At 33.0% G+C, this 16785-nt stretch overlaps 1 protein-coding gene across 3 annotated transcripts in view; it reads right to left on the bottom strand.

Annotated features, from left to right (window-relative positions):
* CTNNA3 (catenin alpha 3) overlaps positions 1-16785 on the bottom strand; it is a 1366626-nt gene that overhangs the window by 265762 nt on the left and 1084079 nt on the right. For all 3 annotated transcript variants that reach the window (XM_036222548.1, XM_036222546.1, XM_036222547.1), the window contains exon 13: positions 14918-15069. In XM_036222548.1, coding sequence (XP_036078441.1) covers positions 14918-15069 — 152 coding nt within the window. The remainder of the gene's footprint in view (positions 1-14917; positions 15070-16785) is intronic.

Raw genomic sequence — 16785 nt, 5'->3', positions numbered from 1 at the left:
GAATATTTATCCAAAGAAACTCCTAATACTACTTTGAAGGGAAATCTGCAGCATTATGTACAATAGCCAAGATATAGAGACAAGCTGGGTGTCCATCAATAAATGCACAGATATAAAAGAAATGGTGCATATATACAATGGAATATTACTAGCCATAAAAAAAAAAAAAGAAATCTGTCATGTGCAGCAACATGAATGACTCTAAAGGGTATTGTGCTGAACGGAGTAAGTCTGACAGAGAAAGACAAATGCCATATGATTTCAACAATAGGTGAAATCTAAAGAACAGGATAACCCTACAATCAAAACAAAAACAAGCTCATAGATACAAAAAGCATTTTGATGTTTGAGAGATGTGATGAGGGGGAGGGATTTGTGAAGGGGAATGGGAATTAAGGGGTACAAATTGGTAGTTACAAAATAGTCATGGTGATATAGAATATATAGAATATAGCATGAAGAATACAGTCAGTAGTATAAAAATGACTGTGTATGATTTCAGATGGGTATTGAATTTATTGGGGTTATAACTTCATAAGTTATATAAATCTCTAATTACTGTGTTGTACACCAGAAACTAATAAAATATTGTATGACAACTGTAATTTAAAAATATATTTTAAAAAATAAAATAAAATAAAATCACTCAGTACAGACCTTAAAATGCTATAAAGAGCCTTAGTTAATGTCCCATTTTGAGACAACAGTAACACTCTGTCAAGTGTTCTCGTCTCCTGCACTGTCTAATAAACTTAGTTTTGCTTGATTAACACATTTTTTTGGTGGCCTTTTGGCAAGTCAACATTCAACAAAAGCAACAGGAGACTTTTTAAAATACAAATGAGATGATATCACCTGTTTAAGATATTTCAATATTTCCCAATGCTTTGTAAAAAGTCTAAACTGTTTAACATATCTGACTAGGCCAAAATAACCTATTCCCTATCTAGCTCTCTAAAATCATATTAGACCACCCCTTCCTCCGTTCACTAAGTTTTAGACTCCTTCCTGTTCTTTAGGTATAATTACCATTTTTCCAATCTTGTCATCTTTGCATTTATTCTATTCTGCTTGCAACATTTTCCCCTAATTTGCTAACTAATCCTGATTCTTATTAACTAAATAAAATTTGATCTCCTCAGAAATTCTTCCTGATTAATGTATTTAAAATGTCATACACTATGTCAATTTTCTCTCCATCATATCATCTTACTTCCTTCCTTCATATTACTCAGCATAACTGCCTTATCGATTTCTTTCTTTATTTACTTTGTTTACTTTATTTACTTGTCTATTATTTTCTTTGTCCACTAGAATATAAACTCCATGAAAATTGAAGTCTTATAGATCCTATTCATCTCTACATGCTTAAGTATATAACAGATATATTGGCACATAGTAGGCATTAAATAAAAACTCATCAAAATAAATGAATAAAAGGAATTCAATTAATAGAATAAAGAATGAGAGAGATGAGGGGGGAAAGAGAGAGAGAGAGAGACAGAGAGAGAGAGAAACACAGTGAGAGAGAGAGAGAGACAGACAGACAGACAGACAGAGACAGAAAGAGAGAGAAGGAAAAAAGAATGGAAGGCCCCCCTAAGATATGTGATGTAAGCAAGACAAGTATAATAATCCCCCCTTGTATATTTGGACATTGTGTAACAGTATGTTAAAGGGAGAGAACCAGGATTCTGAGGCTACTATGTAATGTAGCTGAGACCAGGATCAGGGTCTTCTGGTTTCTAATCTAGTGCTCATCACAGCATAACATACTGTCTTTCAACATTCTCTGATTGATATGGTTCTTTTGAAGCTAACATGTAAAATTTCAAATTTAATAATGACACAAAGCATCCAAAGAAGAAAATGATTCTCTGAGCAGTAATTGGTGAGTCTATATTTTTTTTCCATTTACATCTCCCACTTGCATTTTGATTAGTAATTTCTTCCGTTAATTTAACACCAAAATCCTCTGTTATCAGTAGCATGTCATATTCTGGAAGAGACTCAATGAGTCCCTAAAGCTGGTGAGACATCACTTCAATCCCTTCACCTTGGCTGCTCTAGGGTTAAACATGCCTGACTGTCAGTCTGATTTCCTAAATCTCCTTAGAGACAGGCAGTTAGAAATATGGTTGGCATATGCTTGGTTTCAGCTCATTGCCAATACAAAAACACTGAATGGTTCCAAACAAAAGCCTCATTTCTATTATTTATTGTAATCGTTATTAATATTATCTTTATCACTCTTCCAAAGTCCCTTTTGGAGAGGTTTCCCATTCTAAGGAAGAGCAAGTCCTGAAAATTATACTAGATCAATATATTTAGTGGGGCATACACTGTAAATTAGCATTTGATTGAAATTATTATCTTAATAATATAAATATTTTGTAAGGGTTTGTTAGCTGTCTATCAAATCACTAATTTCTCCTTTCTTTCTTGCTAAAAGGACCTCAATTTTCAAATATAAGGCAGCTCAAGGTACATGATTATAGTGGGTACATTATTGGAACATACGCTGGAACATTATTCCTGCATTCAAACCTTATGGAATAAAATCTTGATACTCTGTGCCAAACCTAGTAAATCTGTCCCTCTTACTATGTGTCTTTGACATAAAATAAAAATCTTAAGAATCTAAATTCTTCTGATTTTTACAGTGTTCCTCCACCTATCACACTAGGATTCAGGCACCCTGGCCTAACTGCATTCCTCTAAGCATGCCTTTATTTTTATATCTTTGCAAAAGTCCTAAACCACAAATTCAACTTTACAACTTCTACTCATTCATCAAAGTCTAACTCCAATGTCAAAAAGTGATTACATCTTTACATAATTTTCACCATGACAAAATTAAAATCTCTACATTTCCAGTAATGATTCTATATGCTTCCATTATAGTACTTGCCACAAAAATTCCTATCATTTGGTTATATATCTATCAGCTCCATAAAAATGTCAGTTACTTGAGGACAAATATCATGTCTCACATGTTTGTGTTCTTAAAACCTAGCACAGTCCGGATAGGAGGTACTGAAATATTTTTTTTAAGTGGTTGACTGAGGAGACTTTATAACAGATAGAACTTTATTTCTTAATACGATGCCTCCTTAATGCCATGCTATCCAGTTCATAATAATTTTATATTCTAAAGACATTCTCAAAACTGTTATTCTATTTCGTACTTTCTAAATGTTACTATTTTAAAGAAATTTTTTAAGAAAAATGTTAAAAATTTGTGTGTAGCTTAACATCTTAAATAGGTTATGGATACATCTATAGACAACATTAAAATGTGGTAATTTAAAATTCTATTAACTAGAATATTTGGTTTGTCACAACTCCCAAAACTCTGTTATTAAACAAATGATTACATAGTTTACGAATATTTTCTCTGGTTTCTTTTATATTTAATAAGCAGAAGGATGTTTAACTTATGGTCACAAAATTAAACAGTAAAAACAATTACTAATAATGATGGTGATGGCAATGATAATAAGAGTATTTATAATAAGTGGGGCACATTATATTTTCCGAAGATAAGCACATCATTTCCCACCCATGTGCTTCTTTTGACCTTTATACTTCTTGTTTTGAAAAGCGGGGCTTATGTCCCCTCTCCTTGAATCAGAGAGACTTTCAACTTGTTTGTAACCAATAAATTATGGCAGAAGTGACAGTACATAATTTCAGAGATTAGCTTAGAAAAGGAAATGTCATATGTGCTTTGTTAACTGCAACACTTATTCTTAGATTTCTACAATTCCATGCAAAAAGCCCAACCACCTAGAGGCCGTCATGCTATAAGAAGGCCAAGCCAGATGAGAGGCTAATTATCCTTTTCTTTAGTCTCCCACTCTTCAGTCCAGAAATCAGATGTGTGAGAGAAAAAGCCTATGTCCTTTTTGAATTCCATAGAACCCATTAGTATAATAAATTGATTGTTGTTTTATAGCAGTAAGTTTAGGGTAATTTGTTGCACAGCAATAATAACCAGTACAAAGAGTATGACAAGGAATGATTAGGTGTTCAACAGTTCCATTTCTTCCTGAACATAAAGGAAGAAGAAATTTACCTGCCTTTTTACAGTTCATTTGGGTCCCCTTTAACTGAGTGTTAGCTAATGGGATATAGCAGAAAGTATGTCACATTGAGGTCTGGTTATGAAACTTTCTGTTCAAAACATTTCTCATCTCTCTTATTTCTGCAGTGACAGTGAAGGTTACATTATAAAGTTGGCAGTATCAAAAGATTGGAGATACATAAATCACTGAGTCATCATTACCTGATAGAGACCTATCTAGGAAAACTGGCTAGTATCAAACCAATGTATGAATGATAAACCATCAATGAGCTACTGGGATTTGGGGAGTTGTGTTACTCCTGTTAATGCACATAACATATCCATTGTATTTTGGTTACTACATTGCAATACTAATACAAATTCATTGATCACTTACAATGGGATAGAAAGTATGCTTAATGCATGCATATGTTATCCCATTTAAACTCAAATCAACCATATTATTATGCAAGTATGTTTGTTTTCTCTATTTTACAAATGCAAATCCCAGCTTGAAAAAGAACTTGATTTACTCCAAACATATTCCAAGGAAAGAAAAATTCCTTGAAGATGGAGCACTGTGAGGCAAACCTAAATAAAATAAGATTGTCTTCCAAGAGTTAAATTAGCAAAACCATTGGAAGGGGTTGGCCATCTATAAATTTATTGTCGATATAAATTTTTGTGAAACAGGTGTTCTGAATTCATTCCTAAACCACTAATTTTAGTAAAAATAGAGTACATGCAAAAATTCTTTTTTTCTTTTCTTTTTTCTTTTTTTTTTTTTTAGGAATCAGACCACTATAGACTGGTTTAAATATATTTTACAACCATTTTCAAGGGTTAGAAATAATTTTTGTTATGGTATCTTTCTATACTTTATGGCTTTAATTAAATTTCTGATTTCTTTTCCAAACACTGCAATATAAGACAGTATAAAACACATTTTAATCATTAAATTTGTAGCTAATTTGTGATTTTTTTCAGAGCATAGAACACCAAGGGACTGATAATGGAGGATAATGTAGATCATATATACTTCAGCAAATTCTACAAACTCCATTCTCAAGGATCTTTTTGCTTCCACAACCCAACAGCTAATGCATGCAATCACGAAGTCTCATCAGGGCTGTTCTACAAATGTCATTATCTTTAAAGAGGAATCTTGTCACCTACATGAGATAAAAAGAAGGACTTTTTAAGATGACCATATATATCCAACTTTTTAGAAGTTGTATTGCAACAAATAGCATCGAGACCAATATGCATGTGCATTTTGATCATGTTAGTGGCCATAAAGTATTATACCTACAGAAATCCTTGGTACTTTTCAAAATGATCTTAAATCAAATATTAAGTGAATTTTAATTCTTTCTGAAAATATTTATAAGGTAGTTTCCTATTGCCCATCACTTTCTGTTATGTAAAATATAAGAAGTAACATTTTTCTTGCTCTTAATTCCATGAGGTCCAGTGATTATGTTTCAAACAAATGCCAAATTTGGCAACTAAATCAATCACTTTAATAAGTGTAAAAAAGCCTACCATCTGATTTTATTTTAAAGGTCTAAAAATCCTTTCTTTCATATAGCCTACTTTGCTGTATGAGGAGGCATTTCATTTGTCATAAACACTGTGTAAACATAAACTTGTTTGAGAAGATGGAGGGTGACTGAAGTGGGAGATACTATTTTTACATATGATTTTACATAGCATCTATGCAGGATGTTATATAAGGTGATGACAGATCAGACCTGAAGAAGTCTGCTTTGCAAATTGTTGGATAAAGCATATATAAGCATAAAGAAGCCAGAGATTTAAGCAAGTCTAAGGAATTGGAGGAATTGCCAGAGGGCTGTGTGTCTGAATGTGAAAGGGCAAGGATGAGGGTTGTAGGTAAAGTGTTCTTCAACAAATTGCCCAGAAAGTGATTCTTAGTATTTATGTGTTTATTAACTAGTCTATAAACAAAGGGAAGTCAGTAAAGCAGAAGGGGCCCAGTTTAAAAACAAAAAAAATTGGAACCTTTCCTTCTCCTGAGGTAAAGGAATATGCCCTGAACCAGTGCCCCAAAACCAAAAGATCTCATCCTGTTACCTCGACTGTGTGTGACCTCGAGTGTCTCACTTCATTTACAGACCTTTTGCTACTAAACTTCTCCTTTGGAAACACTTATCATGTAATTTACAAGTACTGAGAATATAAAATCCTCGATATCCCTCCTTCGATTAGCTATGCCAATGTCTGCTTTCTAAAAGTCATCACTTCATAAATTGTATTTTTCAGATTCTTTTCTCTAGATGACTTACTTGACTTTCTCTAAAAGTTATTTTTGAAATGTAGGCAAACAGCCAAATGTCTTACTTGAGGTAAGCAATCAGCACACAGTAAGATTTTTGAAAGATAAAAACAAAATATAAAGTAATAACAATTTATTAGATTTAACTCTTAACACAAATTTACTAATTTATTTAATTATTAATACAAGTTTATGCATAATAATTGATATAAATCAGTTAATAATAAACATCAGAAACAAACAACAACAAAAAAAGCCCTAAAGATTCCATAACTAAATAACTTTCCCATATTATTCTTCTGTTCACAATGCTAGCCATTTCCCCTGAAGGTGTTTTCAAAGAGGGATGCTTGGCTTCTTATGCTCAGATACTTTGAGTCAAAGGCTCTGAGTAGCACTTGTGTAGTGTTCTCTGAGTGCAGGACTAGTCTACATCAAAGCCCTTTTAGACCATGAACTCTCCTGCCAGTCCAGTGACTTTGACCCTCTGGTGAAAGAGCACTTCCCAGAATGACTTCAAGCTGAACATTTTTCTCCCAGCATGAGCAACAGAGATCACTGACTAGTGCTACTTTGTAGCTTAACCAACACGTTTCTCAATGAACACTCTTTATTACTTTAGTCACCTCTGTTCCCTTAGTCAAAAGTCTTTACAATTGATGCACACATGAGGAAGGCCATTAAGAGTGCTGAGAGCATAAAATTTCAGCTCTTGCTGACCAGTACTAGTAGACAGTTCTTTCCCTTACCTTAAACACTGTTTTCAGAGAAAACAGCAAGGGCCTTACTACAGAATTCTTCCTGCTAATGTTTGATTCGAATTTGCATATGAAGTTAATGTTACTTGGATACAGGACTTTTATAAAGTTTTCTTTAAAAGCCCCCTGGTAAATGGCTTCTTTACAAACTGGTTCTGACCCTATAAGGGAGTCATATCTCTTCCAAAAAGAATAGAATGTTTTAACTGGGATTCCCTGGCAAGACTACTGTGAAAATGAACAGTAGAGTGACTAAGATGAATTCAGGAAATCTGCTTAACACTAAAAAATGAAAAGAAGTCAAGTCTTTGTATGTTTAATAAATTTGAAATGGTGCCTGAATAGTTTCTCCACAGTCAACAAAGGGTCTGCAAAGCCTGAAGAGTAAGCTAACATTTGACAGTAGTTAAACCTATGGAGAGAAAGTGTTCTTTGTGGTTGGAAAAACTGGCTTGATAAGAAAGTGTGATCATTAGTGCCTCGGCACTGTAGATACTGTAGAATGTCATCCAGTGGGTACAGGTGATATACCCTGGGACTCAAGCAGTCAAGACCCAGAAACTAGAGTGTACATAATTTATCATCTAAACTGGATACTTTTGAGAGTGAAAGTGTTAGGTAGCTAGTCAGACATGAGTGACAGGGATAACAAGAGAACAGAGGCTCAGCCCAGGAACTGCCCGAAGAATACCCCATTGGTAGTAGAATTCTTAGTAAGCACATGTACACTAGGCAAAATGTTATACAGCAGCCAAGTGTCAATCAAAATGACCTCATGTGCCAATCACTTAGAAACACCTTTGTAAGCACCCCTCTCAGCTGGCCCTAATATAATATGGATCTTCCCACTTTTGTGTTGTTATAGCCTTCTTTGCTGAGGACCTGCTCTTCACTTGGAGTATGCTCAATCTTTTATATTTTTACCTCCCAAATTCTACAAGGCTACAGCCCTCCTTAATGTGACCCGTTTCCTTCTAAAATATACTTTAATAAATCTAACTTTTTCTAAATATCGCTGACCTGTAATTCTCTGCTGAGTCAGCAGGGAAGAACTGAGAAAAAATGCTAATTGCACTTCTGTGTCCTTACCTGCCCCCCATCCCCCATGTTGCTGTGGTGACACTGGAGTTCAAATCGCCCCTAAATTGTAACAAAAGTATTCAAGGAAACCAAGGCATATACTCACCCTAATTCACTGCATGTTAAACTCACTTGGCAAACTTTATTTTATGAAAACTCATTTGTAATCCAATAATCTTCAGACAAATTGTTACTACTATAACATAAAGAAAGTGAAATTATTGAATAAAGTTGATGAATTCAACATTCTATAAACCTCGAAAATGGAATTTTGAACTATATGATAATAAAAAGCGAGACTAAAATTTAATTTTACCTGCTGAATAAATGATGCAAAATACTAAGAAGAATGTAAAAAATTCCTTACAGTCTTTGGAGAAGAGTGAGTCCTAGTAACTAAAGAACTCTTTGCAAAGTAGCAGGGAATAAATATAAAAATTTGCAAAGAAAGAAGCACAGATAGTTTGACTTACAAAAGAACAGGTAGAAACTTAGAGCCCTCAGGGTGATAAGGAAGATGGAGAAAGAGCTTGGGACCCTAGACTGGAAATAGAAAGAATTAGCAGAAGTCACTCTGAGTAGACACATGACTCCAGGAACTTGGAAGGAAACGAAATTTTAATACTCAAATATTTTGAACAATTAGATTTATAAGGGAAAACTAATAACGGGGAGATTGAATCCTTGGAAAAGCCAGTTGAGATTTTAGTAAAGAGCCAAAACAGAATATCTAAGACAAAGGTCAGTAATCATTTTCTGTAATGAGCCAGATAATAGATGTTTCAGGTTTTGTGAGCCATATAATATTGTACAACCTTGCTATTGTAGCACAAAGAACCATGAATACATATAGGCAGAGCTGTATTCCTGAAATTAGAATTTCATATAATTCATATGTCATAAAATATTATTCTTTCATTTTTTTCTACCCATTTAAAAATGTTAAAACCATTCTTTGCCCTTAGGCATACAAATGAGACGGTAGACAGAATTTGTCCTACAGGCCATAGTGGGCCTAAGCTAAGGTAATATATAGTAACTCATAAATATGAGAAATAAAAAATAAACAAAAAAGAACCCATCATTAGAAATATTTGGCAGGCAGCTAGTTATAAAGTAGAAAGGTGTTAATTTTATAATAGTCTATATGTCAGCATTTTTAGTAGTCCATGCGGGCCTTTCTAATTAGTCCTAATTAAAACAATTTGGTAGGATTTTATCAAATTACCTGTTTTCTAAAGTGTCAGCTGCTAGGTAAAATATATTTTAAAATAAACTTTATCAACATAATTAATATGCTATTTTAAGTGTACGGTTTGATGAGTTTTGACAAATGAGTACACCCATGTAGGTACCTTGGATTATCAGTTTTCATAGAAGAGACTGCTGGGAATTTGTTTGGAACAGGGATAAATCTATAAATCAATTTGGGGACAATTGACATCTTAGTAAAAAGAGTCTCCCAGTCTAGGAATATGACACATCTCTGCAAATATTTGTCTTTTCAATTTTTTAAATAATATTTTATAATTTTCAGAGAAGACTTTGTACACGTTTGTTAAATTTATCACCAAGGTTATTTTGTTATTTTAGTGATGTGATATATTGTACTTTTAACAGACATATTTTCTAATTATTAGTTGCCCTCTCCTCTCTCCTTCCCCCCATCACCATGCAGGGTCATGCCCACCCCAACCACCCACCTACCCCCAGTGTCCATCTGTGACCTAGTGCACCGTGTATTAGCTTCCATGGCCCCCACAGAACTATAAACTTTGAATTTCATTGTGCTTGTCTATTATACATTTCTTATTTCATTAATTGTGTCCTTATCTTTATTTTTTCCTTCTTTTATTTCCCTTCCATTTTTTTTTCCTTAATTTTTTTTCCTTTGGTGTATTGATCTCGTTTTCTGTGATCTTAAATTCATTTAAGATTCCACTGATTGGAGTTTTGTTGTAAATTTGGGGGGAATTCTCAATATAGTTGATCTTATATTTTGCAAATACAGACAAGTTTACTTTTTCCTTTGCAATCTATATACTTTTTCTTTTCTTTCTTGACTTAGTGAACTGATTAGGACATATTCAACATTCCATTGCATTGGGCATGGACATTCTCGGTTTGTTCCTAATAGTAGTGAACAATATTTTGCCCTTCATATTTAAGTGCCATAATAGTTGAAAATTGTAATTCATTAATATGCTTTCATTTATCCCTACAGAGAAGAAACTAACAATATCATCTAAAGTGACACTATGAGCAATAACATGTGAAACAAACATGAATGCGTTTTATAATTTTATATAATATTCTTTTTACTATTCCTTTATTGCTAAACTGAATTCTACAGAATTCTAACTGTACCAAATATACACTGATTCTATACCATTTAGTGACTGAGTGACACCATCAGGGCCTTTTTCTTTAGTAGTTTGAATATGAAACTTCAGAGAGACAAACAGCAGCTAAGTCCAGAAGACATCTAAAGCAAAAGGATTCCTGAAGTCATGAGGAAAAGAAGTTATGGAGGATAATGAAAGTTGTTCAGAAAAATTATGACAGTGCATGCAATCTAAATTAAGAAAATTATATATACCTATTCATTGCTGTAGGAACAGTAGAATCAGACACAAAAGATTTTCTGGCTATATAAAATGAAGTATTATATGAACTATGTTTTAATTCTAGATGCCATGTAAACAATTATTATAAAATGGTTCATGTAAAATGAGTGATGTAAATGATTTTTAAATTTATTTTCCTTTATTTCTTAAAAAAGTAACTTCTATCAAGTGAGATATCGAAAACATGTTCTAATCCCTTTAAATATCAAGTTAGAAAACTAACACAGAAAATCTAAACTTAGTGACGGTCCTGAAAATCTGCACGTTTGGAAAGCGTTTCTAAATTTTCTATGTGCTTTTCATAAAGCACATATGAAAATTCACAAATAAAAAGTCTACATTCTAAATGGTCCTTGTTACAAAATGAATTTCTGCTGAATCTCTTCTTCTTTTTGAGATATCTCTCTGCTGGATACCCAATTTTACTCTCTTAAAATTCAATTAATTTGTCCTTTAAAATTTTTTTTTGATTTCTGGTAAAGCACATTTTACCAAAAAGATGAGCCATTCAGAATCCTCCTTATAAGTTTCAAGAAGTTAATGAAAACAAAATGCATAAGTATAATACTAGCTTAATGTAATAATTATAGATTTAACACACGTTTTGCTTTAAATAATGTATAATTCAGATACTAAATGTTAACAAAGGTAGGTCTACTTTTATATAAACAATATCTTGGAAAAAAACCCATAATTCTTTGTTTAGAACTTTATCCTTCAAATTACTCTTTGGGCTTTGGCTTTATTTTGCTCCAAAAGAATATTTCTACAGCTTCTATAGCTGACATTCTTCTAGATACAGTATAGTAAACATTCAGAGGCAACTCCAATAGTAATAGTATTACTCACAGTAGTAATAGCAATAGTTAGCTATCTTGTTATGAGACTACTATTTACTAAGCACTAAGTAAGTTTCTATTAACAAAGGAGGAAACTGAGGTTCAGTGAGCTATGTTACCTGCTTTAGTCTTAATCATTATATTACATGAACTAATAATTGTAAAATTTACACATAGATATGAGAAAATAAATAAATAAAAATAATTTAACGCTGCCTATTCTCTGAGGGTAAGAATGAGATTCTATAACCTTATTTTCACACTGACTCCACTGCAGATAATAGTATTAAATGTCGCTATGCTTATCTTAGAACTTTTAAAAATAATCTGAATAATTACTAACATAATTATTCAACAAAACGAATATGAAAGGCATATATAATCATATTTTTATAAAACCGCTTGTAAAATATCAAGCTCTGATCTTAATTTCGTAGACTAGGCGTGCAGGGATGGAGATGATGGGCCTCTGGACTATCCTTCATGGTTTCAAGTGCAGCAGTTCTGTTTTCATCTGTTTTATTTATTTATTTTTATTTTTTGATTTTGTGGCCATAAAGTGCGTTTGAAGAAAGAATATTTCTACCTCAAAAATTCAAATAACATTCTTCCAAACCATACACTTAACAATATGATCTCAGCTGGATAAAATGTCAGGTTTTATGGGCTCTTAATCTAATGCTCTTAACTGGCTGTCTCTAGCAGAGATTACAGTGGGATGAAGAGTTAGAATAATGCAGTGTTTTTATTAGTAAACTGGATGAAGGAACTAAAATTATAATCTCATTTTTCTAATTGAAGCTACTTTTGTATGTTCAGCAACGAAACTTAAAAGCAACTTGATAAATTATCTGAAGAATCACTTAGAAATACTATGAAGTTGAATTGGATTAGGATAGAATCAAGAGCAAACATATCAAATCAAAATGGAGAAGGAATATATAGGCAAAAACAGGGTAAAAATATAAAATTAAAAGGAAGTCATTGTCTATCCAACAATCACAGTGTTTAAGAGGCAAAACAAACAAACAAAAACATAGGCTAACAGCAGCTGGCTGTATTAATAACAATAACATAAGGACAAGCCTTTTACTTTATTTGACAATGGACAGGCCCAAATTAGAGTATGTTTTTTGATAGTCTCATTTGAGAAGTTATTGAAAAGTTAAGTAAGTCTAGCAAAGAACACAAAATACTAAGTTATTCCTATGAGAAAAAGCTAAAAATACATTGAAATATTTACCTTGAAAAAGAGATGACAATAAAGAAAAATCACTGTGCTCTATGGTTATTAACAATTACTGCCCTATAGAGGACTGCTGAATATGAGGGATACAAAGAAATACTGGCAATATAATCCGATGTGTTATAAGTAAGCCTTTTTAATAAGAAGAAAAGTTTTAAATACTAGAATATCCAAATAAGAGAGATTATAAGACTTTTTTTGTTATCTTCTTTGCAGGAAAAAAATGCATTCCCCGCTCTGGTTCACCTATGCTCTTTCACTGGTTTATCTTCTCGAATATTCACTCAGGATACAAGATATTGTAGGGGTTTCACTCTGATAAGACTATTTCCTACAGTTCATGTCTCTTCACACTTTCAGTGTTTCCTAGTTCTAACTATCCTCTCAGTTTTGGGTTATTACTACTAGTCCTCTAGTCCACTAGTGCACACAGGCAGGGTATAAAAACCTTTGTTAGAAGAATATGTCTGGTAAATGTACTTCATAGCTCAGACATAGTACTGGTGCACTGCCACAGTTCCCAATCACATATGATCAACTACTTCCAGACTGCTTCCAATTACATATCCTGAGATTTCTCTCTTACATAAATAATTGGCTTGCTTTCAGGTTTTCCCAAGCTCTGAAGCACTAGATCCTATACCTTGACACGTCTAATCTTTCTCTAGAATTTTTTTTTTCCATGAGTGTCCATCTGTCATGACAGGCTCCTCAACTTTTGTTGACCTCTTTCCTTACTAGGTTCCCAGATGACTCCTTTTTTATGGACTGCTCAGTATAACCTAACCATGACATTTAGTCCTCTCAGATACTATTGATGCGCCACCCATATCTCCGGGGCACTTCTAATTCCATCTTATAGTCTTACTAACAGTTAAATACAGAGGCTTTCAAACTGAACTCTACGCATACTTATTTAATTTCACTAACCGGTCCTACTGAATCTTCTTACTGCAAGCACCTGTCACTCTGCCCAAGTATTTTTTATTTCAGCCACAAGAGCTTGATTGACAGAAGCAGGAAGCTTCTGAAGAGAGGTAGCTTTCAACCAAGGATAAACAACACGTGGATATATTGGAATTTGTTCACCTCAGTTGAGGCATGTCCAGTAGTACTCCTCCCTGACCCCAAGAGTTCCCTAGCAGTATCAAGCCCCAGTTGCCCATGGTGACTCATAATCACACCTTGTTGGTTTCCTTTCCTTCCTTGCCTCATTTTCTCTGTCTCACTCATTCTTAAATAGAGTAATGGTAACACAAGTCCTTACCACAGGATCTATTTCCAAGTAAACCCATCATAAGATAAGGTATTTCTATATCTTTACCTGTGCATTTTCCAAAAACTATCCAGTGTTGTTTAAATAACATTAAAAAAAATTCCACATTAATATTTGAGTAAAAACAAATAATCCTGGTCTTTTTATATGCAGTGTGCCCATAACAAATGGCTGTCACACACTTGGGAAGATGATACATAGCCCCACAAAGAGACTCATTTCCAGACCGGGATAGTTCAAGTGTATGTTGTTCCTGGCAGCTCCGAGTGATATTTCTCATACTCTGTGACTCTATGATCAATATGAAAAAGCTTGCCCATAGAAATACCTTGATTTAAATGCATTTTCCTACCAATTTCAGTATAGTAACTATAAAGATCCTTTCCTTTCTGTTCAAGAAAAGAAAGCAGATTACTTTATGTAGTTTTCTTTGGCTCTTGATCATGCTATGTGACATCTCCATGAATCCTGCATACGACAGATCCTATCATTTCTGAAGACTATTGTTAAATGTGCTCATTTGCATAAGTTATAACTAAATACATAAGTAAAAGTATTTTTTGTGACAGTAATCTGACTTTGGGGATGCACATGAATTTCCAAAGTTCAAACGGTCTTCAGCATTGACATTATAGCATAGAGATAAAACACTTCTTGCAATCATTCTAGGCATTCCAGATGGTGAAGAGTTTTGCAATAATTCAATGGAAGGTAAAGCAAACTTACCCGGATCATCATGACGGAACATCTGATATCATGAATTGTATCATAGATCTTCTTTGAGATGTCCACAAATTGATTATCGTCAAATACATCTAAAGAATTTTTATTTAAGGCTTCCAAGGCAACATTCACTTGTGTTACAAACTCAGGAATTGCTGTTGAAATGAATAAAAAAGAGACAATTGTCCTTTTTGTATTTACAGATTCTGGAGTTCTTAGGAAATAGAAAATCATATTTTTAAATAAATATTTGATTAACAGAAGCATAATTTTTAATGTAAAGAGATAAAATATTTTGACAGAATAATCACTAATTTCTAAAAAAAGTAATCAAAGATAAAAGAGACTTTTTATAAAAATGTTTTAAAAATTATCTTTCTCCTTATGTCATTTTTGTTTTTACCACCCCTGGGATCATACAATCATTTCTCATCCTATCCAACATAAACCCCAAGAAATTATAAAAAAGACTAGATGTGAATAACAGTTAAAACTGTAAAAAAGATATTTAAAGAAAGAAAGCATTTGAGTTGCTAACTAGAAGAAAATTTAATTAAAGGTACTAATTCTACATCATAGAACCAATACAAATACTGTAAACTTTTTTTGGTAAGATATTTTCCCTATCAACAAATCATCAAAGAAATTGGTGATCTTACATGCATAATGTTTTTATCTAAAATAACACAATATTGAATGAGTATAGGGATGCATATATCAGTAAATCCAATCCAAGATTATCCTTTTTTAAATTAAGATTTCAAAATAGTCTCAAAAATTTTTTCTCCAAGTTTACTTTTAAGGTCAATATGGTAAAATTTGTTAACTTCCACTAGATTCAAGTCACTTTTCTAAGTGTCTGCTGTGATTAAATCTTAAAACAACTCAAGTATTAACCTGGGGTTAATAGTTAAATAACAAAGACACAGAGAAATCAAGAATCCTGCCCAAGGTCATTCTGCTAATATATAGCAGAACAAAGATTAAACTTAGAGTGCAAAAATGCAGAGTCTACACTCAATTATTACACTATATTATGATGTTTTGTTATGTTATGTTGTGTTGCATTGTGGTGTGGTGATGTGATGTGACATGATGTGATGTGATTATTATATTATATTATATTAGCCTCTGTCCCATGTGAAGATGAAAGATAAAAACATTTTTAGAGTAATGATTCTAAATATGGAAGCTATAAATACTTTGTCTGGTACAAAATATTGATAAATATTATATTTTTTTCTACATCTGAATCTCTATCTGCATATATGGTATATCATCTCTCACAATCCTACCTACCATGTTCTTGATAATGGGAAATGCTAGTGATATACATGGACACTTATATTTCATCATCTTCTCTTTTCCTCCACCTCCTAAAATAAATCATCCATACCCTACTTCTTAGCCACTGTACCCACCAGAATGATCTGTATTCTTCTCTCCAGTCCATTCTCTAGGTGTACTGTACAATAAAATGTGGCACCTGGCAACATATGGTTTATAAAATTAAATTCCTTAAAGTTAAATAAAATTTAAAATTCAATTCCTCAATCACATGTATCACATTTCAAGAGCTCAACAGACACATATGGCTGTTGACTATGTTTTGAGAGTGGAGATATGAAATACTTCTATCATTCTACAGAAACTTCTCCTGGATAATACTATTCTATAGTGAGATTCCATCACTGTGTCTTACTTTCCGTAGATGAAATAACAAAGCCAAGGAGGAAGCTAACTCATACCACTTTTCCTAGAAGAAACAGTCTCAAAGCAAAATTTCCATTCATATGGATGTGACTACCAAACTATATTTGTAATCTCAATCTTTTTGTCCTGAACTCTAGAATGATATATCCAATTGTCCA

Source organism: Rousettus aegyptiacus, unplaced genomic scaffold (genome assembly GCF_014176215.1).
Source record: "Rousettus aegyptiacus isolate mRouAeg1 unplaced genomic scaffold, mRouAeg1.p scaffold_m13_p_6, whole genome shotgun sequence".
Taxonomy (NCBI): Eukaryota; Metazoa; Chordata; class Mammalia; order Chiroptera; family Pteropodidae; genus Rousettus; species Rousettus aegyptiacus.
This window is presented reverse-complemented; position numbering and strand designations above follow the sequence as displayed.